This window comes from Cyprinodon variegatus, unplaced genomic scaffold (assembly GCF_000732505.1).
Source record: "Cyprinodon variegatus isolate N-32 unplaced genomic scaffold, C_variegatus-1.0 Scaffold1280, whole genome shotgun sequence".
Lineage (NCBI taxonomy): Eukaryota > Metazoa > Chordata > Actinopteri > Cyprinodontiformes > Cyprinodontidae > Cyprinodon > Cyprinodon variegatus.
The window spans coordinates 42,838-68,453 of record NW_015151733.1 but is presented as its reverse complement, the minus strand read 5'-3'; the positions used below and the strand labels follow the sequence as shown (position 1 = coordinate 68,453).

The following is a 25,616-nucleotide window of genomic DNA, read 5'->3' as shown; positions in this document are numbered from 1 at the left end:
AAACCAGGAGAACAGCTGTGCATATTTACGACAGTGCACTTTTACTTTCGCCCTCTGGGGGGAGCCCCGCTGGAAAATCAACACCGGTTGCATAGTGTACCTTTAAGGACCTAAAAGTGTTCTTACACCTCCAAACAGGAAAATATTTTTATACCTACTATAGATTAACTTTAACCTAAGTGGGGTTTAAGGTTTGATTTTACTATAACTTTTGTTTTTTGCTCAAACAAGTCCCATTGGTTATCTCAAACATATCCGTCTGTCCAACAAAGCAATTAGACGCGATTGTATTTTATCTCCATTCAATTTCGGTTTATTAAAAATCCAATTTTCAATATAGTTGAAACAAAGTTTGTAGTTTTCAATGAAAAAAAATACTGGTGCTAATAAAAAATGTTAAAACAAAAATGTTTAATACTGAAGCAAGGCCACCAGTATTTATTTAGTATATAAACAACGGTTTTTATACTGGGATTTAAAAGGGTCTCGTTGATTTTAAACGGTGCTTCATGGATAAAGTTGTGTTGTGATAGCCAAACTACAAATGCTGACATTATTAACATTACTTTGAGACTCATTTGGGTTTAGATAGACCTCTGTTAAATATTCCCCTCAATGGTTAAACGCAGCTTTAAAGATCTAAATAATTGTGTGAGCTAGCAGAATTTATCCAGCAGGCAATTTTGCCGTTCAAGCCCCCTTTGTGCAGAGAAGCTTTACAGATTTAAGAAGGTTGTCAGTTAAAGGATGCTTTGTACAAGCTAAGCACTGGCGACCAGCACAGCTAAATCTTCAGAGGGGAGTGTTTACAAAGTATGACAAAACAACCGGAGCAACCATTTGAATTTCATTTGCTTGTAGGAAAATAAAGCGTGGTGGCTCTGTTAACGAGCCTTTTGTTGCAAAGCTAAATAAACGCACACGCTCAAAGTCATGCAGCCTAGAATTACAGTAGTAGCCATTCAAAATTTACCCACATTCCTTAATGGGCTCTTGGCTGGTCCCAATTCCTTTTGAAACATCAATATTCGTACTAAAATATTCTGTCATGATTTCTGGACATTAACATCTAAACGTCTCCGGGTCAGACCCTGTAATTCACTGAAAGGTTAGAGTCAGTAAAAAAAATATGCAAGACTGGTTCACTCCAGTTGCAGGAAGTTGGAGGGGATTTCGCTGGGAGCTGTAGGGAAAGAGGCTGCCAATCAGCTGGTGTTTGACTGAGAAGGACCATTTTGAATGGCTGCTACTGTAAAACTTGAATGGAAAAAAAATTTATAAAATGATGCATGTTGCTGCAGTCTTACAATTACAGACTGGCACCACTTGTATCACTAACCTGGAAGTTTCACCCTCTTGTCTGGGTCGCCAATCGTCCAGATATACACCATCATGTCCATCCCACCAGTAGCAAAGTGCTCATTATCAGGGGACCAGGCCAGACTCACTGGTTTGGCATGATGTCCGTAGAACTCGTTTTTTACCTGGGGGAAAGGAGACCCCAAGAAAGCATTGTAATATAATTTCACTCAGTAAATGAGCAACTAAGCTTGGCAGGGGAAGGCCAGTCTCACCGAGTATCCATCAGCCACAGAGAAAGCTGTAGCAACCTTCTTGTCATCAATGACAGCCAGATATGCTCCGTCACTGGAGTAAGCCATGTCGGTGATGGACCCTTTAGCCTCAAGGGTTTTACCCTCATCCTTCAGAGTGTTGCTCTGAATGGAGTAAAGGTGGACTTTTCCATCCTGAGGACCCATGGCAAACAGAAGATTAAAGAAAAATGACAAGCATGCTAAACACAATTAGGTTCACAGATCAAAAGTGTTCTGAAAACGGCAAAAAGCTTCTGTTACACGTTTCCACTTACATTTCCACCGACAGCAGCAGTGGTGCCACCAGGATGGATGACCCCAACCTCTGCTTCATAGCCAAGATTGTCCAATGTGAAGACTTTCTTCTTATCCTTTAGTAAGACAAGCTAAAGGGGAAAAAAATATGAAATAATAATGAAATGCAACAGCTTATACATAGTACAGGTGAAGAACATAACCAGAAGACATTACCTGACCGATGCATACAGCCAGAGTGAAACCTCCTGATGCAGAGATGCTTTTAGGCTGAGAGTCCATCTTCACCACATCAGATGCACTGCAAAACCAGCAGATAGAGCCGTTACTGAAGAAAACCAACTCCAGCACTTAGGATTTTTTGCTACAGCATGAACACAAGCCAAATAAGAGGATTTTTTTTTTTATTTATTTAACTGCACGCTACCATTTTCACATTTGGTATCCATACTGTTCTAGAACCTAAAGCAGGATAGAGCTTAAAGCATCCCATACCTGTACTCTTTCTTGCTGAGGTTTGTGTAGCGCAGTGTGTCATCCATGCTGCATGTCACCAGTTCATTGGAGTCATCCGCCTGCATCTTGCTCACCTGGTTACTGTGGCCTTTCCCTGAGAAACAGCCATTCTCACCGGTTTCTGCATCCCAGTAATGTGAGGCCGGTGTTAAAGGAAACAGCATTACCATACACCTATAACTATGATATCTGACACTTTTTATTTATTTTATTTTTTAAGTCAACAGGCACCCTTCCATACACAAACCGAATCTCTGGCAACAGAAAATATCTATTTAAAGAGTAACCATTACTAAAATCCAGATCACAACTTCTAGCAACGAAAGACAAGTTAGTTTTAAAAGCAATATCCAACCGAGTGTAAAAGTTTAATTTGAATCAAAGTCTCCTCAAAGCAATTTAATAACTTTGGGGCATTTTGTAGATCCAGCTCAGTCTCACAGCACACTTTCATAATATCAGCAGATTCTAATTAGTAATTTATGAAATAAACCACAAAAGAGACAAGATTAAGAACAGGACTTGAGCAGTAGATGGAAATTAAATACAGAAGTAAAGAGAAGAATAATGTGTGGTGGGATCGATATAAATAGGCCTGAGCCGGTCTGAAAGGACAGCGTTGCATTAAAGCTATGAGATCATATTAAGGGACCAGCAGGGAAAAACCCCCAGTGAAACAGCAAATGTCTTTAAATTCAAATCCAAGCTCAATAAAAGACTTTTTTTTTTCCCCAGAGCGACCACCACCTTAAATTAGGGCTGAAACAGTCAGATTAACCGTCAATTAATTTAGTAATAGATTATTTGTTAAATGGAGTATAGAGACTGTAAAATATGCCTTTGGCTGACAAATAGATTGACAGCAGCTCTTATTTAGGGAGAGAAAGAAGTTACATGCTAATATATGTACATGTGTCAGTGTTGCCTCCTGCCTTACAGTAGGAGCCTTTTAGGATGGTCTTATTACAAACCTCAGCCAGAACTACATCTTAATGCTGCCAGCAAATTACTTAAAACTACAAGTGAATATTTAAAATAGCAAAGTTTGATTTTAGACCTCCATCAAAGCTAATTTGATTTTTTTTTTATAAATGCACCCAGAACAGAGCGAAATCTGAAAACAATCTTTGTTCTAGAAGGTCACCTTTACATTAATGGAAGGATATTGATATGTCCATCATGACTCCCAGAGTAGATGTATGATCGACCATCAGCTTTATGAACCGTCAGACACTGGATGGACTTTGTGTGACCCTGAAAAACAGAGATACTTTTAGAAAATACACATTTCAATACATTAGGAAAAAAAAAACTTAACCCTGAAAGGCTGTTCCAGGGTTGATGGCATTACATTTCCCTAAAAGCAATGTGCTTAATTCAGACTTGTGTGTATTTTATGCTACTGCTGTCTGGATGACCTTGCTAAAGTCATCAAGTTTTAAAGTTTAGCATTTTAATGAAAATATTACATTTTTAACCCTTTTACTAGAGTTAAAAAGCTTAGATTAAGTCATCCATTAAAAGACACCTTAAACCTGGCGACGTTTGCTACCTGCTTCTCTACAGGAGCTCATTATCTAGACATGGCATCCATGAATTCTTTTTTCTGACCTTGACTGTGCGTATGGGTCGGTCAGGGTTGTTCTTATCCAGGTAGTTGATGTACCCTGAGAGAGAGATGCTGAGGAGGTGGTCCTTCTGCCACAGGCAGCCCAGCTGCTGGTCACTCACATCAGAGCCCATATTGAAGGTGGTGACAGCCGTACCTGCGCCTACATCCCAAAGCTTCACGGTCTTATCCCCGGAGGCAGAGATCAGCTGGGAGCTGTCAGGGCTCCAGCTCACCTGCATGACATTAAGCAGAAATTGTTTTTTGTTTTTTTTTAAAGTAAACAAAATAAATCAATAGTCATTAGGACAACTTGATTGTATCCACTGGAAGAAAAATGCACCGACATTCATTTAAAAGGGATGGTTTCAGGAAACCTGATCCATGATTTGACTAAGAAATTAGACTTTGTTTTTCTGCTTTCAGAAGCCTATTAAGATCAGGTCTGACAAACAATACCTTTACTTCTACACAAATTAATACAGATCAGGTTACAGGCTTAAGGTAAGGAAATAATGTCCGTTTTGTGTTGCCACAGCCTTTTGTTTGGGGATCAAAGTACTTACAGCATATATTCCTCCTTTGTGAGCCTTCTCTCCGCCCACCGATCCAATACGTTCACCAGTTGTTCCATCATAGATGAAAATCTGCAGGTCATCAAGAAGCCAAACCATCAATTTGAACCTAATTAAAGTTATTCTACTGGGAAAAACAAAAACACCGTCTACATCAGACATCTTATTTTTTTAACAGCTAACCAATTTACTATCACTAGCAAATCCTGATTACAGATATTTTCCAATGGCTACATGCAGTCTTTCTAACATGATTTAATGCCATGCTTTTATCAAAATCATGCCTAAAGTGGACTTTTTCTAAATTCAGACATGTGTGCCTAACTCTACTAAACACTCTCTGAGCAGCAGCAACTCAGCATCCTGGAAAAAGAGCAGCCATGACAGGTGTACACAGAGCAATGATTACCTATCTATCTATCCATGAAGTACCGACCTAAACCATGATGAGCCTGTATAGTAAAACAGGCCAGTAAGCGCTGATATGAGGCAAAGTACAATGATTTGCTCAAAGTTTCAGCTCTTTTTTTTTTTTTTTTTCCTTCAGCCAATTTTCAAATTTTTTTTTTTTCCCGCAGAGATTTGGACTTTGTTTAGCCTGCGTAAAGAACAGCAATCGTCAGAAATGGCGTGATACGACAATGTGATGAAAAGAATAGCAATCAGTTGAGTTAAGTTGGTATTCATTTAAGGCACCCATCTTTCAGGTTAAAAAAAAAGCGTCACATGGGAGGTGCCCCATCACAAGACTGCTTAGCCAATCCACGTAGAAACAGAAAGTTGCTTTATAAATGACGACCGTTGTCCTCCTGAGGTCGGTTTATACTGAAACTAAAGCAAAACTTCTGTTTTGCTCGAGTCACTTAAAGATGCAACCACTTCTTTATAACTAAAAAAAAAAACCACTAACTTCCTTCCTCAGTTTTATATTAAGGAAATATTTTCTTTCACCAACTTTTCATTTCCTTAAAAGAGCCTATATGATGCAAGATCAACTTGGAGATTTTAAGCATGTCATAATATTATTCCCTTATTATTCAGCTCAACTTATGAATGTCTGAGTAATCCTTATGAATTGTCCTCCAACTTGCCACACAAGTCAGTTTTCCAAAAGCAGTCAAATCGAGAGAAGCAGCATGAAAATATGCTGCAGTAGCATGATTGAGATGTCAGTTCAAATAAAATAAAATCTTGCAGGGAATACATGTTATAGAGAAGTGTACACAAGCCTGCTTTATTAGATTTCTAGAGTTTTATTTCAGGTTAGAGCGACTCCAACACTTTGCCTGAAGCGTTTATGCTTCAAATAGTAAAAAGAAAAAAAGAAAAAAGCTTTATACTTAATTTTTTTTTTTCTACAATCCATTGCTTTATTAGTTGCATGTAATTACTCGCCCACAAAGTGCATTTTACAACCAACCTGGCCATCAGCTCCAGCTGTAACTAATCGACTTCCATCTGGAGAAAAACGAATGCAGTTGACAAACTGGCTGTGGTCCTGCAGCAGTCAGAGGGAAGAAAAGAACCATCATTACTGAAACAGCAACTTTCACAGTTAAATGCACTAAAACAGAGCACAGCCTGTAAAGAAATTAGTTGGGTGAGTTTTCACCTTTTCTTTCCAAAAGCACACTAAATATAACTGGGAAGCGTTTTGACCTAAACAGGCTAAAATTGGATCAGGTTTTTAGCTAGCAATGCGTACAGGTATACATTGTACACCCTTTAAAAAGATTTTTTTTATTTATTTATTTTTTTATTACACGCCCCATTTTTGGGATGTACGGCTGTGGCACGCCCTAATTTTCCCCCGGAATATAGTGGACAACTTCATACGAGGGAACAAACACGCTGCGTTGTTTGCAAGCAGATAAGCTTGAAACTTTGTAGATGTTCATGTACATACATGAAAATTTAACCACCAAGTTTCATTGTCAGCTGTATTCTTAACAGAGTAGATGCACAGAAATAAAAGCAGTCCTGGCTGCACTCTCCCCTATGTTGGTTTGCAGATTGTGTTGTGGTATTTGTAGACTGCTTTTCGTTTAAGTCACACTTTCTGATCGGTTGAATTAACCTATGAAATACAATATTGTACCTAAAAACTATCTCATGACTTCCTAGTCAAGCAGACATACTTCCCATAATCAGGAAAAAAATATTTTTATAACAAAGACAAAGTTAGCTGCATTCCACCTCAAAATGCAGGAAATTGTGTTGCAGAGGGTATACATTTTAAAACTTTCCAGGGGGTAACATTTTAGGGATCCCCCTACAATTCTCACACAGCTATGCCAAGCAAAACAAAGATGTGATACACTAAGGTGTACACCCTGTGAAATATTCCTAGCTAAAAGCCTGGTCTTTAGGATATCTTAAACTCAAAGGTAAATCTTTACATTGTCTAGAGCAGAGTTTGTCAAAGTGGGAGCCTTTGTCTATATAAAAAACAAATGCAATAGGATTTTGTAACACTAACAACTTTAACCATTTAAATAAGGCATTTTTGTTAATTTTAAAAACTAATAAACAAAATTTTCTGACATGACTCAACTTCTGCTCCAAATATAAAGCGGATCGTGAGAGGATTCACAGCATTTTCTGCACAGTTAAATTACAGCCATTTTCCAAATGCTTTAAACCAATCCCTTTCCTTACAATTCCACACACAAGAGGCTGTAGAAAACCTTTTGAAATTCTTGCAAGAATAAAATATTTAATCAACTATGATGACAGCAGCAAGCAGCATAGAAACATGCCACTAATAATCAGGGACATTAGAATAATGTTTTCTTCCTTACAAAAAGCGGAAAGTCTGCTCTTCCCCATTTTAGACCATTCTAGCAGCTGAAAAATTAGCCTTCTTCAAAACAGTAAACTGAGGTCATTGTGAAACTACTGCTGAGAACGACCACCCTTATCAAAAGTAGTTTCCTGTGGCCAGTTGTTAGAGAGATAAGAAAAATATAGGGAGGAACCCGACATGAATACAAATTGCCCGCACAATTGGAAGTAAATACAGTTTCAAGGTAATTTTTGAACATTTGAGAACAAAAAAAAATAATTAGATTGTCAAAATGAGACGGGGAAACTATTCTAAGAACACACACCCATTTAAAAATAAAAATTAGGCTTGTATTTATGAACTTGGCTCACATTTTCCAAGCGGTGTGGGATGGAGGTTATATAACATGGACTCAGTGAAACAAGGCAACACTGTTAAAACCCACCCGCGGTGGGACAGCTCTAACATGACTAAGGCCTACTAAGAAGCAAGCGGCTTAAATGTCACTGAAAGAATTAAGTGAAAAGGTAACAGTGTTCCAAGGGAAGGATGTCAGTCAAACATGAGCAGATCTCTAGCTTACTCTAATGTCAAAAAACAAAAGAGTGCTTTAAGTAGAATTAATTCTGTACAGGAAAAACGTAGATGCTGAGGCTTTAACCCCCCCCCCCAAAAAAAAAAAAACAAGACCCTTACCCTTAGTGTGAATTTGAACTTGAAGGGAGGTCCCTCAAAGAAGGAGCCGCAGGTGTCATCGCTGGCAGTAGCAAGGCGGTAGGGGCGTTTCTGTCTTATGTCCACACTGTTGATCAATTTTGCATGGCCAGAAATCTCTCCCACTGATGAGCCAGAATCCCACAAGAACACTGAACCAAACCTAAAACAACAGACATGCATTCAGCTGTTCCAGTTGTAGATGGGGAACAAAGAGCTTTCTGTCTAGATTTGCAGGGATGGTTCTCATTTTTATACAACAGAATAGTGAACATTTGGGATATCCTTAACCAAGTTTAATTAAATGAGTCTTCGAATATAGGAAGGAAACTCTTACTTCTCTCGCCCATCACCAACAACTGCAATCCTCTTGCTGTCCTCTGTCCATGCAATGTCCTTGACTTTCCCTGAAATGGGGGTATACTCATACTTGAGCATGTGTTCCTTCTGGGTGGTGTCCCAGATACGGATCTTCCCTGCTACATCTGTAAGGCCAGAAAGCATCATTGTAAAAAACAACAACAATAAAAAACTGGCCTAAATGATAAGTATTTAACAGGGCTCTGACCTCCAGATGCAATGTAGAACCCACTGGGAGCATACTTGGCAACAGTAACTTGATGAGCATGCTCGGTATAAATGTCTGCAATCGCTGGATTCTAGAAAAGACAAACGTAAAACATCAGGTTGTTAAATACATAGCTGCACTGAAAACACTTATTAACAGGGATCAATCTAACTTGCTTAAAAGAATGAAAACTAAGATAACAGTTTAACCTCCTGTAATAAATGGTTTGGCAAAGCACAGAGGAAAAACACAAGATTACATTTGCTGTTATGTTCAATACATATTGGGATCACTCTCAGGTTTTTCAGAGCCAACCGTTATTACATAGGCAGGATGTTAGAGCACAATGCAACATCTTATTCTAAAACAAAACAGACCTAAAAAAAAAAAAACAACAACAAAAACACCATGCACTTATATTTTCAATGAATATTATTATAAGTAAAGATAATTACCAAAAACCCACAAGTATACAAACATTGAAGATTACCTCAACATTTCTTATGATGACACATTTGCCGTTGGTGTACAGGAAGTTGTTTCCTTTGGGATCGCCACCAATTACCTTCGCAACTCCCCTCTCCATCTGGGGGAGGCTGGCAAACACACTCTCTGGAGAAAAAAAAAAGGAAACAAGACGTTAACAAGAGTCAAAGCTGATGAGACCTTACTGGACCCACAAGATACTGGTTTTTGATCCACTGTGACAAGGCATGAGGTGACTAGAAAGGCAAAAACATCCTCTTTTCTGATCTCCATTGTATCATTCGGAACATACCCTGACTCTGGAAAATCCTGCACTTTGAAAGGCTGGAAGCTTTTTTTGGAAAACATGTAGCTTAGGTAAAGAGCTGCTTTCTCAAGGGAGTACATGTAAAAGGTTATGTCTTACCACCAATGCAAGAGGCTAAAAAGCCTAGGTGTCATCATTTGTAATACATTAGGAAAATCTTGATGCACAAAAAAAGCCAAACTTTACAAGGAATAACTTGCAAGTGAAAACTTAAATGAATATTTAGCAACATGGTTCAGCTAAAGTTAAGATTAGTCTTCTTTACATCGCCCATGGGCAAAGCACTTAATCCCTAATTCCTAAGAATTATGTTTGAGTGTGTTCGATTGGATCCATGGGAAGTGTGTAGTGCACTAGAAAAGTCCTTTATAAATTGAATTTAAAGCTCTGGATATAATTGAGAGAAAAAGCTAGTCTTGTTTATTGGACACTGGATTCACATTCACTTTAACTACCATACTTATATTCATTATAGTGGTGATCCAATATAAATCCATTCTAAAAAGGAAAGTGAATTTAATGAAGCATAAACATAAAAAGTACCTTTGTGATTTATTACAATATGTGCAGATTAGGAAACAGACTTGACCAGGGTTCCTCCTCAATCCCAATCCTTGTGGTCTGGTGTCCTGCAGCTTTTAGATGCGCTTCTGCTTCCACACACCTTAATCAATTTGTTGAATTGGCTCCTCTGTATTCAGCCAGGTTCTCCAGACTCTTGCTGTTGACCTGATTATTTGACCCAAGTGTGTTAAAGCAGAGGCACATCTAAAAGGAGCAGGACACCAGCCCCTGATTAACCCTGGACTGACAGTTTAATATGCAAAACAGTCAACTTTCAATGCAAGAATCACAACAGTGAAAACAACTTTCTTTGTCAGAAGCAACATCTGAAAAGGGACTTGAAAGAGAACTGGCAAACATTTATAAAAGAATCAAAAAGGAGGCATTGAATGTGTTCAAACAAAAAGGTAGGCCAAAACAAACAATGCATTTAAATTGTTGGACATCAGAATTCAGGCAGAACAAAAAAGGTAGAAGAGCAAATCTGATCTTTTTAAACACTTCAAGAGAAAACAAATAGAATTACATATGTGCTGAGAGTAAAATATATATATAACACTTCCCAAAATCTGACTATTTCACTTCTACATAAAAAGCATGCATTGTCAAATCTATTGAACTATGACTTATTGAAGATTATAGGATGTCAGCAATACAGCAACGGATTCCAGCAGTTTCAACCAAACAAGTGTAATAACGATAGTAAGCAAGTTTCTTTTGAATTCCTCTGATGAAAAGCTGAAATTTTAAGCAGAAATATCAGTTTTTAAACAGCCAGGTCTCGCGTGTCAGTCCCTGTCTCGACATGTCACAACAAAACGACGTAAGCAGAACTATTTCCTCTTAAAGCTCAGCTAGCTGACGCTAACTTGCAAAAACTACCTCTAAACGCTACATTTAGGCAGCATTTACTGCCAGGGGATCTTTGAAAAGAAGCGCAATCTTGCAGACAAAGCTTGGATTTTAAAGTCACTGCAGCATTTTATTTTTTGTCTAAAACTTAAGTGTCAAAAAGCAGCCCATAGAAATGGGCGAGGCTAGCAAGCTAAAGCCTACCGGTCAGACTAGCCGAAGCTGCTGTTTTTTACTCTTTTTTTTCGCTCCGTTTTACTCGGCTATAGCCGAAGGACGTCCCAGACTTACTCAGTTCATACGGCATTGTTGCTGCTGGTCCTAAGCTTCTGGTTAGTCTTTCCAATGAATGAATATAGAGACAGAGACGCTCCTCCGGCTGTATGCCCTGCCCTGCCTAATCACACAAACCCGGAAGGGGCCGCTGCTCTCTGGCTGCCTGGCTATGCCCATATATGGTAAACTCCGATCATACGTTACTGCTTTCAGCCAATAGGGGCGCTGCAGCGATTTGGATCAATTTTACCTAAATATGGTCTTTAAGACTCCAGGGCAACATAACCCATATAATTAACATTGATAAAGTAAAACTATAAAATTATTCTAAATGAGATTTCTGTTTTCTCATTTTAATTGTTAGGGCATGATTGGTAATGGACATGTACTTAACAAAGAAACCTAATGTTCTGAGAATCAAAATTAAAATAAATGAAATATTATTATATAATATTATAATATCGGTCATTGGTCTTAGTTTGGATAATTTGGGTCAAGTACATCTGAGTACCACGAATAACCAAAATGAATAACCTCACTATGCAAATGAGAATACGATACTAACCAATTATGGGGTGAAACACTGAACTACATATTTAAATTATTATGTCATACTGTCATTAGAAAGTAGCACCAGCCCAGAATAGGACTGGTAATCCCCTGACTATTTACAGTAGTAGCCATTCAAAATTTCCCCACTTTCCTTTATGGGCCCTTGGCAGGTCCCCAAAAAAGGTCCCCTTTTTAAACATGAGTCTTTGTACTAAAATATTCTTTCTGTCATGATTTGTGGACTTTAAGATTTAAAGAATAGCGTCATCTCATGGTCAGACTCTGTAATTCAGTGAAAGGTTGGAGTCAGAGTAAAAAAATATGCATGCCCAGGAAAAGGAGGGGGTCAATCCAGTGGCCGGAAGCTGGAGGGGATTTTGCTGCGAGTTGCATGGAAGTGGGCTGACATTCGGCTGGTGTTTGACTGGGAAGGGCCATTTTAAATTGTCTGCTACGGGTTTGCTCCGTAGGGTGGCTGGGCTCTCCCTTAGAGATAGGGTGAGAAGGGTCATCCGGGAGGGACTCGGAGTAGAGCCGCTGCTCCTCCACGTCGAGAGGAGCCAGTTGAGGTGGCTCAGGCATCTGGTTAGGATGCCTCCTGCAAGCCTCCCTGGTGAGGTGTTCCGGGCAAGGCCCCCGGGGAAGACCCAGGACACGCTGGAGAGACTATGTTTCTCGGCTGGCCTGGAAACGCCTTGGGGTTCCTCCTGGGGGGCTAGAAGAAGTGGCTGGGGAGAGGGAAGTCTGGGCCTCCCTTAAGCTGCTGCCGACCCTGGATAAGCGGAGGAAGATGGATGGATGGATGAATGTAGGTTAGGAAATTGCTGAGTGTAAAATGTTGTTTCAGTGATACACTGTACATTTTCAGGACAGTTGCTTTGGCGTTTTCTTCCTAAAAGATAGGATAGGATAATCAACCCTAAAGGACATATAACATAAAGTTTGTCCCGGTCACCAAGGTCAGCAGAAATAAGATTTTGTGTTGCATTTTTATTAAAGTTACCCATTTAAAGTTAAATGCCTGTCTTTGTGTAGTACATTTTCGTGAAAAGACTATTTAAAATTCTTTACATACATACATACATACATATATATATATATATATAGAGAGAGAGAGATAAAAGTCTGTGTGTATAATGTGTGAAAGGAAATATTTTAAATGCAGATATGTATCTGTCTCCTATTTTAATTTTGTAATTCGTTTTTCTGACAATTTTGTTAACATTTTATTCTTCTATGAGTAATTTAACACTACTTCTGTGTTTCAGTTGTGTACTCTAAAATGTTAGAAGTTAGAATCATGTCTGAAATCATTCTACTGGGTAGAATCAGTTTGAAACACAGATAGCCTATTTGTAGGTTCATTATTATTTTTCATTTATCAATTATCTTTTTTTCCCTGTACAATATAAAATCTATCATTTACGTGTAAATTTCATGCTGCACACGAGAAGCAGTTGAAGAGCTCTATCGTGATTCTATCTCTCCTATTTTCAGAGATGTACCATATGCAGCAAATCATACATATTTAATGATGTCAAATATCGTCCTAAAACATGTTGTTCCGTCTATGTCCTCTTGGGGGCAGAGTTACGTCTTGGTCTGTGGCGCTGCAATAGCACCAGAGAAGAAGAAGTCATCCGGCTTCTCCTGGAACTATGGCGGCCGCCTTGAGAGGAACGTTAGTAACATTGGCCAAGGTGAGTGCAGACGCTGCTGACTAAATTACAGGGCTTTTACATCTGTTAGAATGAGTAGCTGAGGTTTATTTCTAACGCAGGTGATAAGTTTGTTTAACTGTTTAAAGTAACGGTCTGAAACGATGACTTGAGCCATGTGTGTCAGAAGTTACTGCTAACCAAGAGACTGAAACAAAAAACAAACAAACAAAAAAACATCAATTAGGATTAAAAAAAAAAAACGAATTCTTGTCTTTTTTTTGGTCGACAGATTAGAACTGAATCTACCTGTGTCTCCAAGTTATCAAAATTATATTAGTGCTTCTGGTAAACTTGGTAAGATGCTGTATATGTCAGTTATCATTTAAGTAGTCTAGTTGTGGGTAAATGGCCTGAGAACATTATTTCTCTGTTTTAATTTGCAATAGTCAAAGGTTTTCAGACTGTATCGGGCTTGTACTTCAAAGGCACTGCATGACCACACCCTGCATCCAGATACCGACCACAGAGCCCTTTTATTCGGATAGCATGTCTTTTATCAATTTCTCTTTAAAGTGGGCAGCATCGCATAAACGACTCAAAGCATCTGATTACTGAGGCTTTCACCTGTTTAACTGTGTTGATCCGAATGACAGCCTGGGTGAAGAAACTATGGCAGCTGGTTTATGCAAAGAAAGCCTCAACAGTTTTTCATCCAGGATATGTGGGATCAGCAAAGATGCTTTTTTTCCCCAACTGACCAAAGACCTGTTTGAGGTGCTGGATGGAGGGGTTGTCATTCCTGTTGATCCTCCTGTGTCTTATGGTTTGGACCTGTCCTGTTTGGTGTCAAACCACTTGGAGTCAAACCACTCATTGATGGAAAAACACAGACCTGACTAAATGAGGCCAGAATAGACGCACACAGCATCTCCTGTGGAAGGTTACTTGCAGGTGTTGATTGTTTATATAGACTCTAAAGGTGCCATCCAGCCTCACCTCCTGCTGTTTATCAGGAGGCTGTCAAACCTCTGGCAGGTTGAAGTGGGTACTCTGAGCTCGGTAAACTTCTGAGGCTGAGCTAAAGTCCACAATAAGGATTCTTGAATATAGCCCTGGATAGAATATCTGGTGCAGGATGAAGTGTGCTCCCAAACTGACTGGATCATCTGCCAACCTATTTGCTCATTATGCTGAGGTAAACAGTAATCTAGAGGCGTCCAAACTTTTTTTTGTCACGTTCACCAAATAAAATCATCTAAAATTATACTGGGATTTGTTTATGTAGTTGTTTTGTGTTTGTTTTTTTCACCTGCTCAACAAAACATTAAGCAGGTAATCAAGTCGAGAATGAAAAGGGATATCTAAAACACTTCTTTTGAGTTTGTTGGGGGGGGGATAGTTCTGTCTACTCAGCAAAAAGAACTGGGTATGTTTTACTCTTACTTTAAACCTTTGCTGTATTTCAACAAGTTTAATAGATTAATTAAAACCAGATTTGTATTTTGCAAACTCTGTATTTGAGTAAAAGTCTTCATAAATATATGTCATGCTTTTTTCTGTTAAATTGAATTGGATACAATGCAAAAAGTCTGAGTATGAATTATGTTACGTTATCATGGATAGAATATTATATCAAATCCCTTTATTGTCCCACAATGGGGAAATGCCGTTGTTTAGAGCAGCAAACAGATTATAGAAAAAAAAAATGGGGTTTTCTCTGTAGTATTCTTTTTAGCACAGTAACATGTTGGGGAGGTGCGGCATAGTTATTTTAAGCGACATGCACCCTAAACTAACTCTTAAAAACTGACACACAATCAGTGGCATATGTAAGGATTTTAATCTCTAGGATGTTTTTATTGTAAAAAATTGATTTTGTTGTTGACATTTTAAGTTTTTAATACTTTAAGATAACTAAGTCTTGGTGATTTAAAAAAATTAGAATTACTTGTAGAATTTTGACTACAACTGTACAACTGTTGGCATTTTTTTTTTACTCTAAAACAGAATATTGTCTGCAGCTGCTAGTTATATAAAACGGTAAATTCATATGTATGCAAACTGCTCAATTTTGCATTTATTCTGTAATCATACGTAATTTATAGTCAGTATTGTCTGCTGTTTCTCAACAATGTCTGTCATGTAAGAACTTCATATTTCTAAAGTAGAATACAGAAAGATTCTTGGAGTAAGGGTCTGCTTTAAACACACTTTGTTTCACCTTGGAAGATCCCAGGGTTTGTTTGTTTTTTGACAATGTTCTGAAATTTGAAACTCTGATAGAAGAAAATGAAAACAACTTGTGATTTTTCTGCTTTAACTTTGAGCTTGTTGACATTTCTCAGGGCTTGGGAGGTGTCCGCCTGCATCAGCTGGCCACTCGACCACTAAGTGTCTCAGCAAGTCTTTGTGGAGCTGAAACCCCACTAGCCCGTGCTGATGGTATCTTCAAAGTCACCATGGTTCCAGGGGATGGAGTAGGACCTGAGCTGATGACCTCGGTCAAGGATGTCTTTAAGGTGCTTTTAGCGAGTCATGATCCCTTCTCTCCTGGTTGCATACAATATGAGATCAAAGCCATGATGAATGATTTATTTATTACATCATTATATTTAATTTAAGGCAGGTGACATCCCTGTTGAATTTGAAGAGTTCCATCTCAGTGAAGTCCAGAACATGGCCAATGAGGAGAAATTAGAGGAAGTGTTGACCTCAATGAAAAACAACAGAGTGGCAATTAAAGGTACGGTCACTTTAATATGGGATCCAAAATGTGTCCTTAAAAAGAGGTTTCTAATTTCTGCTGAAGTATGGGTTTTGATTAGAATATATTTTATATCTGGATAAGTACAGAGATGTTTTGCTTGGTTTTGTTTCCTGCTTTTGTTTAAAAGCTCCATTTAAATGACATGTCATTGTTTTAATTGGGAAGTGGAACAGAAATATAAATCGTTTAAAGTCTGAGGGGATCTTTATATAGTGCCTCCTACCCAAAGGTTTGCTAATTTAAATTCTTTCAAACCTGCAAGTATTTTCACCAGAGTCTGATGCGCTCAGATATCTTCATTCCTGTCGTCTGTAATCCAGCTGCAGGCCCAGTTAAGTGTAGAATAATCAGGTTTTTCACTGTTAAAACAAAAGCTGTTCTTATGTGGTTCCCCAGCTTAAGTTTAATTTTCTTCCTCTCCTTAAAAAAAACCCTTTTATATATTTGAGATATAGTCGTTACTAATTTTTGTGATGACCAATTGTATTTCCAGTAGCTGGTTTTGAGTTCAATCAGTTTTCCTCACATATTTAGAATGGAAACATATTTATGAAATATTTGTAAATAATAGTTTTTTTTTGAAGGGAGATGTTTACAATTGTGCAACTTTTTTATGTGGGAGAGGATGCAGCAAATGCAAAATATAATTTCAGTGGTTAGAAATGTCAATATTTTTGTCATCCCTCCATCTGAGTTCACACCTTTAAATAAATATCGACTAACTTCATAATTTAACATAAGCAATTATCCTTTGTAAATATATACCTATATATTTGGTCCACTAGGAAAGATTCACACACCAATGGAGTACAAAGGAGAGTTGGCATCTTTTGAAATGAAACTAAGGTAATTAAAGGAAAGCTAAAAAAACAACAAATAACTGCTAGTGCTATGTTGGAATTTAGCTATTTAATTTTTTCAAATATATTTTCCCAGGCGTAAACTGGACCTGTTTGCTAATGTGGTCCATGTGAACAGCCTGCCGGGCTACAGCACTCGCCACAACAACCTGGACCTCGTCATCATTCGTGAGCAGACTGAGGGGGAGTACAGCTCCCTGGAGCATGAGGTAAACGCCTCCCATCAGGACTTGTGCATTTAAAATTCACTGCCCTTTTTTTTGCTTTTAGTCCTATTTTCTCTCTATCCTATTAAAATCATCCCTGTGGAACTGCTCATAGAGTGTTCCAGGTGTGATCGAATGTTTGAAGATCATCACCAGGGAGAAGTCACGGCGCATCGCTAAGTTTGCCTTCGACTACGCCACTAAGAAGGGTCGAAACAAGGTCACAGCAGTTCACAAAGCAAATATCATGTGAGGGTATTTCTAGGACATAAATGTTAGAATTTGAGGAATTGTGATCATAATTTGTATGACGATGATGCTGATGCCCATCCTTATCTTTCCAGGAAATTGGGGGATGGCTTATTTCTGCAGAGCTGTGCGGAGGTGGCAGAGCTGTACCCTAAAATCAAATATGAGACCATAATCATTGATAACTGCTGCATGCAGGTATTTAAAGCTTTTAGATTTCACCCTACTGTATTCAATATGAGTTTGTTTCTACCTCCTCAAATTATTGCAGTACTGCTGTTGCTTATTTCAGTGAAAGTAAAATGATCGGTCTTTACAGTTGTTCTTTTTTTACTCTTTCTTTCTTCTTTTTCTTTCTGTTTCATATTTAATCCACTAATTTCTTGTATTTTACTCCAGCTGGTCCAAAACCCTTACCAGTTTGACGTCCTGGTCATGCCCAACCTTTATGGGAATATCATTGATAACCTGGCAGCAGGTCTGGTTGGCGGAGCCGGAGTCGTTCCAGGGGAAAGCTACAGTGCAGAATACGCTGTTTTTGAAACGGTGAGTTTAATGAATCTGATCCTTTGTTTGATGCATCTCAGTTTCAAAGCTTGGCCAGTCCTTCATAATATGAACACAGTACAAGGGAAAACCAAACATTTGATTTAAACTTTACAATGCATCTGTGTCACTAGGTGAAATAAAAGTGAGGAGAACCATGACAGGTAATGTGTAGGAAGCAGTTGTTAGGTCATTTAAAAAAAAAAAAAAAAATTGCATGTGTGTAGTAGTGAATCATTACAAAATGAAATGATACCCTCTATGTTATATAAACTTCAAGTCTCTGATCGTTATTCTTTAAATGTTGGACAGGGGTTGCCTTATGGCATCTCTAAACTAAACGAATAAATGTAAATGTGCCCAAAAACAGAAAAAAGTAAAAACTGCAGAAGATGACAGTTGAGGACGGAGTCTGCTACTGTAAATTAAGCATTTTATCTTTTCTTGCGCCACGTGATCTAAAAGGGTCATGAGGGGAGGTCATGGCCTAGTGGTTAGAGCAGTGCACTTGTGCTGAGAAAGGTGCAAGTACCCGGTTCGATCCCCACAGCCGGCTCTGGCTCTCTGAGCAAAACCCACACTGCTCCTTGGGCACCGGACAATGGCAGCCCACTGCTCCCCAGGGGGATGGGTTAAATGCAAAGAGTGAATTTCCCCATTGTGGCACAATAAAGTTTTATTTTACTCAACTCTTTGAATTGGTGTCAATCACGCATGTGTTTGGTTATTAGACTCGAAGCCAGGATTTATGAAAAAAGTAAAAAAAAGACATCACAGACTTCTTTAAAAGTCAAAGTATAATGTATAATGCTACGTTCAGACCGCGACCGATGGAGCAGTAAAAAGGCAGTTGCTGTTTCCTTTTTGATGCTTGTACACATTAAGGTCCAACGCACCTCAAATGCATCTTTGACGCTCCTGAAGGGCTTCCAATAAAGTGTGTACTTCTGCTGCTCCTGTGTTCAATAGCAGAGGGAGGCTTTGATATATTTGCTGTTATAAGTTGGCAAAAAGTAATTTTAATATGTTTTTAAGTGCGACCTTTCAGTTCACCTGAAAACTTCATCTCTAAATTCAGTTCATCAAGATTACGATCCTGCCTTCAAATATTATTTAGCTGTGGACCAGCACAAAACCCCCATACATTGGTAGTGCGCTGTCACTAGAAAACACCTCAACAGCTGCTTCTATCCTGGTCCCTTCTTGGTTGTTTTCCACTACTGTTCCTGGCAGCTGAAAGGAGATGTTAGCCGTTTTTATGTACGTAATCCAAACTGCAGGCCCCAGAATAATAAAAGCAAACATATTTTTCAGAACATATTAAGTTAATTTAGGCATCAATAAACTTTTAGGGGAGTGATAATAGAGATCTGCATCAGCATCACTGTGTCTGTCTCCCTTCCAGCTCCCAGATCAGCTTCTCTGATTGGTTGATGCGGCACGTCAAGCAGCAAAAGTTTAATTTTGCTGCGCCTTCATGCGCGTAAACAATTCACTTTGCATGTAAAGCAGCTGCTTCTAATTCTTCAGCATGTGTAATGTAAGTTACATTCAAAGAACTGTGTAACACCCCTACCAAAACACATTCACTGGCCCCATAAAGCAGCAGATCCACTTCAGGATCCTCTGCCGCATTTTAAAGTTTTCATTAACCTTGTAAAGTAAACTGGTTTTATTAAAAGTGCTGATAAATAAAATGTATTACTGTTATATAGTATTATCATCAAAATGCAAAAAACTACAATATATGAATGTGATTTTATATATCAAAGCTCATAATAACTAAAACAGTGTTTTTAATCTACATTGATTGCTGTTCCCCAACAAGAAAGATGTTTAAAACAAAGGTGTTTAACTTATATATAGTAGTTATATAAAAAAAAGTACCTTACCTCCCTCCACACACACACACTTCTGAAATCTAAATTTCGTCTATGTTTGCATCAAATACAAAGGATAATAGTGAATTTGCTTAATTACTTTTATTTTTCTTCAAGCATTTTGATTCCAAAGACAAAAAACTGGAGATATGATGAGAGAAAAAGCATATTGTAAATGAAAATCTCTCTAAATGATAGGCTATTAATATGTCCATATACACTGTGTTAAATCTGACTTGATAAAGGTGTATCCTTCTGTGATAGGCCCTCAACATTTTATGAGAAAAATGGTCATGAATGTATAGTACATTTTTTCTCATTGTTTGGGTTTTAATGGATAAAGTGCATTAAACAGCCTAAAGTTCACTTCTTTTTGTAGAGGACAGAACGTGTCATTGTGGTAAAAGTTTGAAACATCTGAGTTTAGTAGGAAAGGATCTGATTGTCTTAATGAAAGGGACATTTTTAAGTGTCAGTGTTGTTTGGATTAAGGCAGAGGAAACAGAGGAAAACGTTTTTAGAGCTAAATGCTTCACAGGTTTCTTTATTTCCTGCCTGTTTTCTTTCAGGGAGCTCGACACCCCTTTGCACAAGCAGTGGGAAGAAACATTGCCAACCCCACAGCAATGCTCCTCAGTGCTGCAAACATGCTGAAACACCTAAAGTGAGACTTTTAATCTGTTTAAGAACAATTCCCTTTGAGAGATAACACTGGTTGCCTTTTAACTGACATCGTATTTTTCTTCAGCCTGGAGTACCACTCTCAAATGATATCAGAAGCTGTCAAGAGGGTCATCAAACAAGGAAAGGTAACAGTCTTTTATATTGAGTGTGAAGTTTGAATGTTTTATGCTTATTAATAGATGCGTTGTCACTGAAAATGCTAACACCCTGAACACAGGGCACTTGTCTGCATCCTGGGAGAGTAATAACACTGGGAGGTACAGATGAATGTGGATGCCTGCACATCCATACCGATGTTCTTTAAATAACATGCTTACTATGCTCTTATTTGCAGATCAGTAACTGAAAACGTTCAGCCAAACATGCAGACGCTGCATAAAATGCTGCTTCTTATAAAATCAAATAATTTTTTTTTTTTACCAACGCTAAACATAAAGACTTAGTTTTTAAGTCTTTATGTGGCTGCATATGAAGGGTAATGTTAGCATTTCTTGGTCTCAAAATGAGGAAACCTTCCTAACAACAAGTATTGGAGAGCCTTTGATGTATTGGCGTGTGTCCTAGGCTTGTGGCATTTCTGTGCTGCTTAGTTTTTAATATTGTTTTTAATATAGCATGTATAGTTTTGTCCTCTTAACTAGTTTGTTTTTGTAAATAACCTTTTTACACTGTGTTCTTGTTAAAATAGCCTCTTTCAAGTCACACATTCCATTGGTCATCTATAGGTTACTGGTAGATAGTATAGCTACCAGTAGCCATTATAACTTAAAATCCAGTAAAACAAAAGAGATGTCTGGGGACAAACTCTTTAAATAACACTTCATAATTTATATTTATTAAATAACCATGAGACATGACAACAGATTTTGATAGAATTTTTACTCGGATTTTGATATTTTTACTCAGGGTTACAGAAGGCAGCTGATTACTAACCGTGCTCTCTTCTCGTGAAAGATCACAAATCACAATTAAAGAAGAATTTTATAGAACTCCAGCATGCTACATCTTTACATCATACATGTTAGCAGATGAAGAGACCTCTTGCTCCAGTCTCATCAAATGATTACAGTGTTTCAGATACAAAGGACTCGCTGTCAAAAATTATCCACTCTGTCCGTGCACCCATTTCATTCTCCAATCTCTGCTATGCACAATTTGTAATGAGCATGATAACTACATATCTGGACAGAGAACCTGTCCTAATAAGATAAGCTACCTGGCAAAACATTGGTTCTGACACACAACAGGCAGGTAAAATTAGGGATTAACAGTATCACACATCATTAATAATATTCTTGACTGTGCAATGGGGGTGGGAACTATGATGTGAAAGGGTAAAATGACTCAAAGACAACAATTAAATTGGATGAATTCGACCTGCACCAAATGGATCCCTACCAACTCCAGTCTGCTGTTTGTAGTCAGATATTTTTTAAAGCATTACAGCCTATAAAAAGCTGCCTGGAAGTCATGTTTTCTCCTCTCCACTTCTTCTCCTTCTGTCCCCTTCTCTCCCTCTACCCTGCTGACGTGTTTGTGTTGTTTGTACACATGTTTTGTGCACATCCCAGGTTCGAACACGAGACCTTGGAGGGTACTGCACCACTGGCGACTTTGTGCATGCAGTTGTGGAGAACCTGCGTCACCGACCCGCTCAATAAGACCCCCCCTTCCACACTCCTCACTCATGTTGCCCCAGATGTGGACCATGATCCTAACATGACCCGAGGACATGTTAAGACTGAACCCCCCCACTCCTCTCCATGTTGTATCCCATATGTGTTTCGCTGCTTTGACATTAGTGGCCTCCAATGTTTCTACTTCATGTATTTGTGATTGAGGTGGTGTAAAAGCAGTGATTTGTGACCCATTTTGTGAAAGAAAATACACAGTTGCAGCTTTCCATCCCACATTTTGGTCCTCTGTTTTCTCTCCCTGCTTACTGTCCGTTTACCTCCATAGTCACCGGCTCTTTTTTGTCTTCATTGGATCATCAAGATTAGCAATTCTGGGTTAAACTAATGTGTGAAATTATGTTAAAAAAAAATCCAAATGGGACCTAAATGCTACTTTGCAGTCTTATATATTTTAAATCTCAGCTATTTAATCGTTTCATAACTAGACATAAATGAGATCACTATATGAATTCTTTTTTTTTTTTGTTCTTTTCTTTTAAGTATTTAAATGCCTGGGAAAGTTCTAGATTAAATATTTAGTTTTTCCACCCCTGATGTAGATAAATATTTTGATTTTAGGAATTAATTCAAATCTATGAGGGAAAGAATTGGTTTCAAATTATAACCTAATTTAAACGTTTTAGTATTTGGTTTATTTGAGTTTCAACAGCAGAAATGCTAAATTGACGTTCAGAAAAAAAAAAAAATCCATAGAAATGAATACCAAGAGCTTTTTCAGAGCTTTTGACTTCTAATCGACTTTAAAGGAGATTTTTTAAACTGGGCTTTTGGTTCACAAACTGATCTTAATCAAATCATTAAAGAAAGAAGCCTGACATGGCAGGAGTCTAAAAAAATAAAAAATCTGCTTGGATGCTAACAAAAGAATGAGTCAAACTTTATAGTTATTTATTGTGATTTTTTTCCTGATTTGTCCAATTTATCATAAAACATATCCTACTTAAATATTTTATAGCTGGGTGTGCTATAAAATGTGTAGTCTGCGGTTTAGATGGAAATTATGGTGACTTCTGTTCTAACAGTTCAACATTATGGGGAATGTATGTGGAGGGGATTTCTTTCAGTGCTTTTCTCTAATTGTAATCAATATTGTAGATTGGAAAGGCGGAATTAAATCAAAGCTCAGTTATTTATTAGGCATAAATATCACACTGTAAAGCAACAACCAAATAAAGTATTTAAAAGCAGAAAATGTTCCTGTTGATCTATTAAAAAACTGTTTCCTCAGTTTTAACTGTTGTTACTGATAAGATTGTTTTCAGATTTCCTGCCACATGAAACGGATAGATTTTTATTAAACAAAATTCTAAATTGATTCTTATCAAGGCTTTTAAAGCTTCGCAATTCTGCAAAAAAATTTTTTTTTTTTTTTTTTACACCATGGCACTGCAGTTCATATAGAAATTAAACAGGCATTATAGAATACTTTTATCACAATCCTTAGTTTTGCATCTCATTGTGTATGTCTCCTTTTTTCATTTTATTTTGTCAGCATTTATCAACCCCAGCACAGGAGGCGTGGAGAAAATGACACCACCATGGAAACACACTTGTTTACTTAAAAGGAAAATTAGAGAAGCAGTTAAACTGAACACTTATGTTTTTGGACAATGGAAGCCAAAGTGTCGGACTTTCAAAGACATCAAGCTGGTAGCTTGATGTCTTTAACCCTTTTGCTGCAGAGCAGCAATGTAAAGAAAGGGTCAATAATCATCTAAATTAGTAAAAGTACTTAAAATACATCAACCTGTTTTACAGCTTTGTCAGCTACCTACATCTCCAGATCAAGAAAATACAGAAGTGCTGTTTTCCTCACAGCAATGTTACTTGCCCTGCTAAGCTTGTTCTCCGTGTCCTTTAATTAAAGGCTCTTTAATATGCAGGCAGTGATGCTGTATGTGGACATGTGCTGCAGCAGCTGTGCATATGGTAACACGCTGTCCTTATGTTTGCAACAGGTGCGCACCGGAGACCTGGGGGGCTATGCGACAAGTGATGAGTTCACCCGGGCTGTCATTGCTAACCTGCCAGTCTGAGCTTTCTTAAAGCAGACCTGTCAGCTGCTGTGACACACATCCTTTATTATTTTTTTTGGTCATGGTGACCATGCACTGTTTCCCCAATGTATTACATAACCTCAAAACGAGGATGATCTGCAGCAATGATTTTAAAAATATGGTTTGTTATCAACATAAGACTTGTGAAGGCTTATACACCGCACCTTTGCTTCTTGATTGTGTAAAACTGTAATGGCTTCGCTTCTGTTCATTAAGCAGCAGAAAAAAAAACACGGATGTGTACTTCATATTATTTATTACATTTTTTTTTATTGCTTTATCTATGAAAAGATGCGAATAAAATATGAGATATAACAACTACAGTGTGAAGCACCTGCATGTCTCTTCGTGAAGTGCTGATGCAGTATTCATTGGTATTAAAACTTAATCAGCTGTGGGTGGTTTAGGCAGCATGTGTTACCTTAGAGCAGGAGCAACAAGAACTTACTTATTCCTTGTGTCCAGGCAGATCAGGTGGAAAAGGGGAAATCTGGCATGTATGAGTCATCTGAGAGTTTGTTAGTCACATGTGAGCTTTGGGTTGTGTTACAGCATCTCTTCAGGATTGACTAGATTTATTACTTAGTAACAGTCGGAGAAATTCACAGGGCTTCCAATTATTGATCAGCAATATTTTTGATGTGTAAACTATTTAAACCTTCCAACTACAAAAAAATAACTCTTATTTTCGATTTAAGACTTTAAATTAAAAGCTTTTAAAGCAAAAAAAAAAAAAACTCTTCAAGAGCTCTACTTTAATTTGCAATATTTGATCAGTGAAGAATAAAAAGAAGAACACTGCAGGACTCTGAATCATAGCTGTAGATTAGATGCATTAGAGGCACCAGTTAGGTTTCCCTTTATTGGAAGGGATCATTAAGGGTTTGGCCAGTTTAATGTAAATCCATCCAACAGATGGCATGCTGCAGGAGAAAGTTGTATAGCACTTTCAGAATTTGAGCTGTTTTGGTCAAATTGGTAATAACCAACACTGATACCATGAGTGGCCTTTGGGTTGGGAGTCAGTACTGCAACCAGGTCTCAACTCCCACTTTCTAGAGGTATTCTCAGATTAATCCCAGAGGAAGTATAATCATCTTGAATCCTAAAGAATTGAGAAATTGGTTTCCCACCTTTTGTCTAATCCTTTGTTGAAATCTCTTTTATGCACTGGGATCACCTCCAGTGATATCAAGTTATTCGGCAAGGGAAATGCTGACACACATCCTCATACTGCCTCCGCACTGGAAAAACAATCTAGAAATAAGTACAAATTTCTTAAATTAAGTATATTTAACCTTAATTTGAGTAGTTAAATGACGTAGTCTGCCAATGGAATATATTGTATTTTTACT

General features: G+C 38.0%; 2 protein-coding genes across 3 annotated transcripts in view; one reads left to right on the top strand and one right to left on the bottom strand.

The window, feature by feature from the left end:
• The window catches only part of wdr1 (WD repeat domain 1), a 13,243-nt gene extending 1,989 nt beyond the window's left edge, over nt 1–11,254 (bottom strand). The window contains exons 1-14 of the mRNA XM_015401979.1: nt 11,118–11,254; nt 9,108–9,229; nt 8,618–8,708; nt 8,387–8,534; nt 8,032–8,212; nt 5,971–6,048; nt 4,542–4,622; nt 3,978–4,211; nt 3,533–3,620; nt 2,346–2,502; nt 2,067–2,151; nt 1,871–1,981; nt 1,575–1,748; nt 1,340–1,484 (exon numbers count right to left, since the gene is read on the bottom strand). Of these exons, the coding sequence (XP_015257465.1) occupies nt 1,340–1,484; nt 1,575–1,748; nt 1,871–1,981; nt 2,067–2,151; nt 2,346–2,502; nt 3,533–3,620; nt 3,978–4,211; nt 4,542–4,622; nt 5,971–6,048; nt 8,032–8,212; nt 8,387–8,534; nt 8,618–8,708; nt 9,108–9,229; nt 11,118–11,133 (1,711 nt within the window). The 5' untranslated portion in view covers nt 11,134–11,254. The remainder of the gene's footprint in view (nt 1–1,339; nt 1,485–1,574; nt 1,749–1,870; nt 1,982–2,066; nt 2,152–2,345; nt 2,503–3,532; nt 3,621–3,977; nt 4,212–4,541; nt 4,623–5,970; nt 6,049–8,031; nt 8,213–8,386; nt 8,535–8,617; nt 8,709–9,107; nt 9,230–11,117) is intronic.
• A 2,020-nt stretch (nt 11,255–13,274) lies between these two features.
• On the top strand, nt 13,275–24,483 carry idh3b (isocitrate dehydrogenase 3 (NAD+) beta). 2 transcript variants are annotated; one of them, XM_015401981.1, is made up of 11 exons: nt 13,275–13,354; nt 15,661–15,834; nt 15,938–16,058; nt 16,868–16,928; nt 17,019–17,151; nt 17,264–17,397; nt 17,493–17,595; nt 17,797–17,943; nt 20,393–20,487; nt 20,572–20,632; nt 24,163–24,483. In XM_015401981.1, exons 1-11 carry the CDS (start codon nt 13,313–13,315, stop codon nt 24,238–24,240), a joined length of 1,149 nt encoding a protein of 382 aa, XP_015257467.1. In that variant the 5' UTR covers nt 13,275–13,312; the 3' UTR covers nt 24,241–24,483. The 2 variants fall into 2 exon arrangements, with proteins under 2 accessions (XP_015257467.1, XP_015257466.1); XM_015401980.1 differs by lacking the exon at nt 24,163–24,483 and adding an exon at nt 22,079–22,542.
• Nucleotides 24,484–25,616: the final 1,133 nt, after the last annotated feature.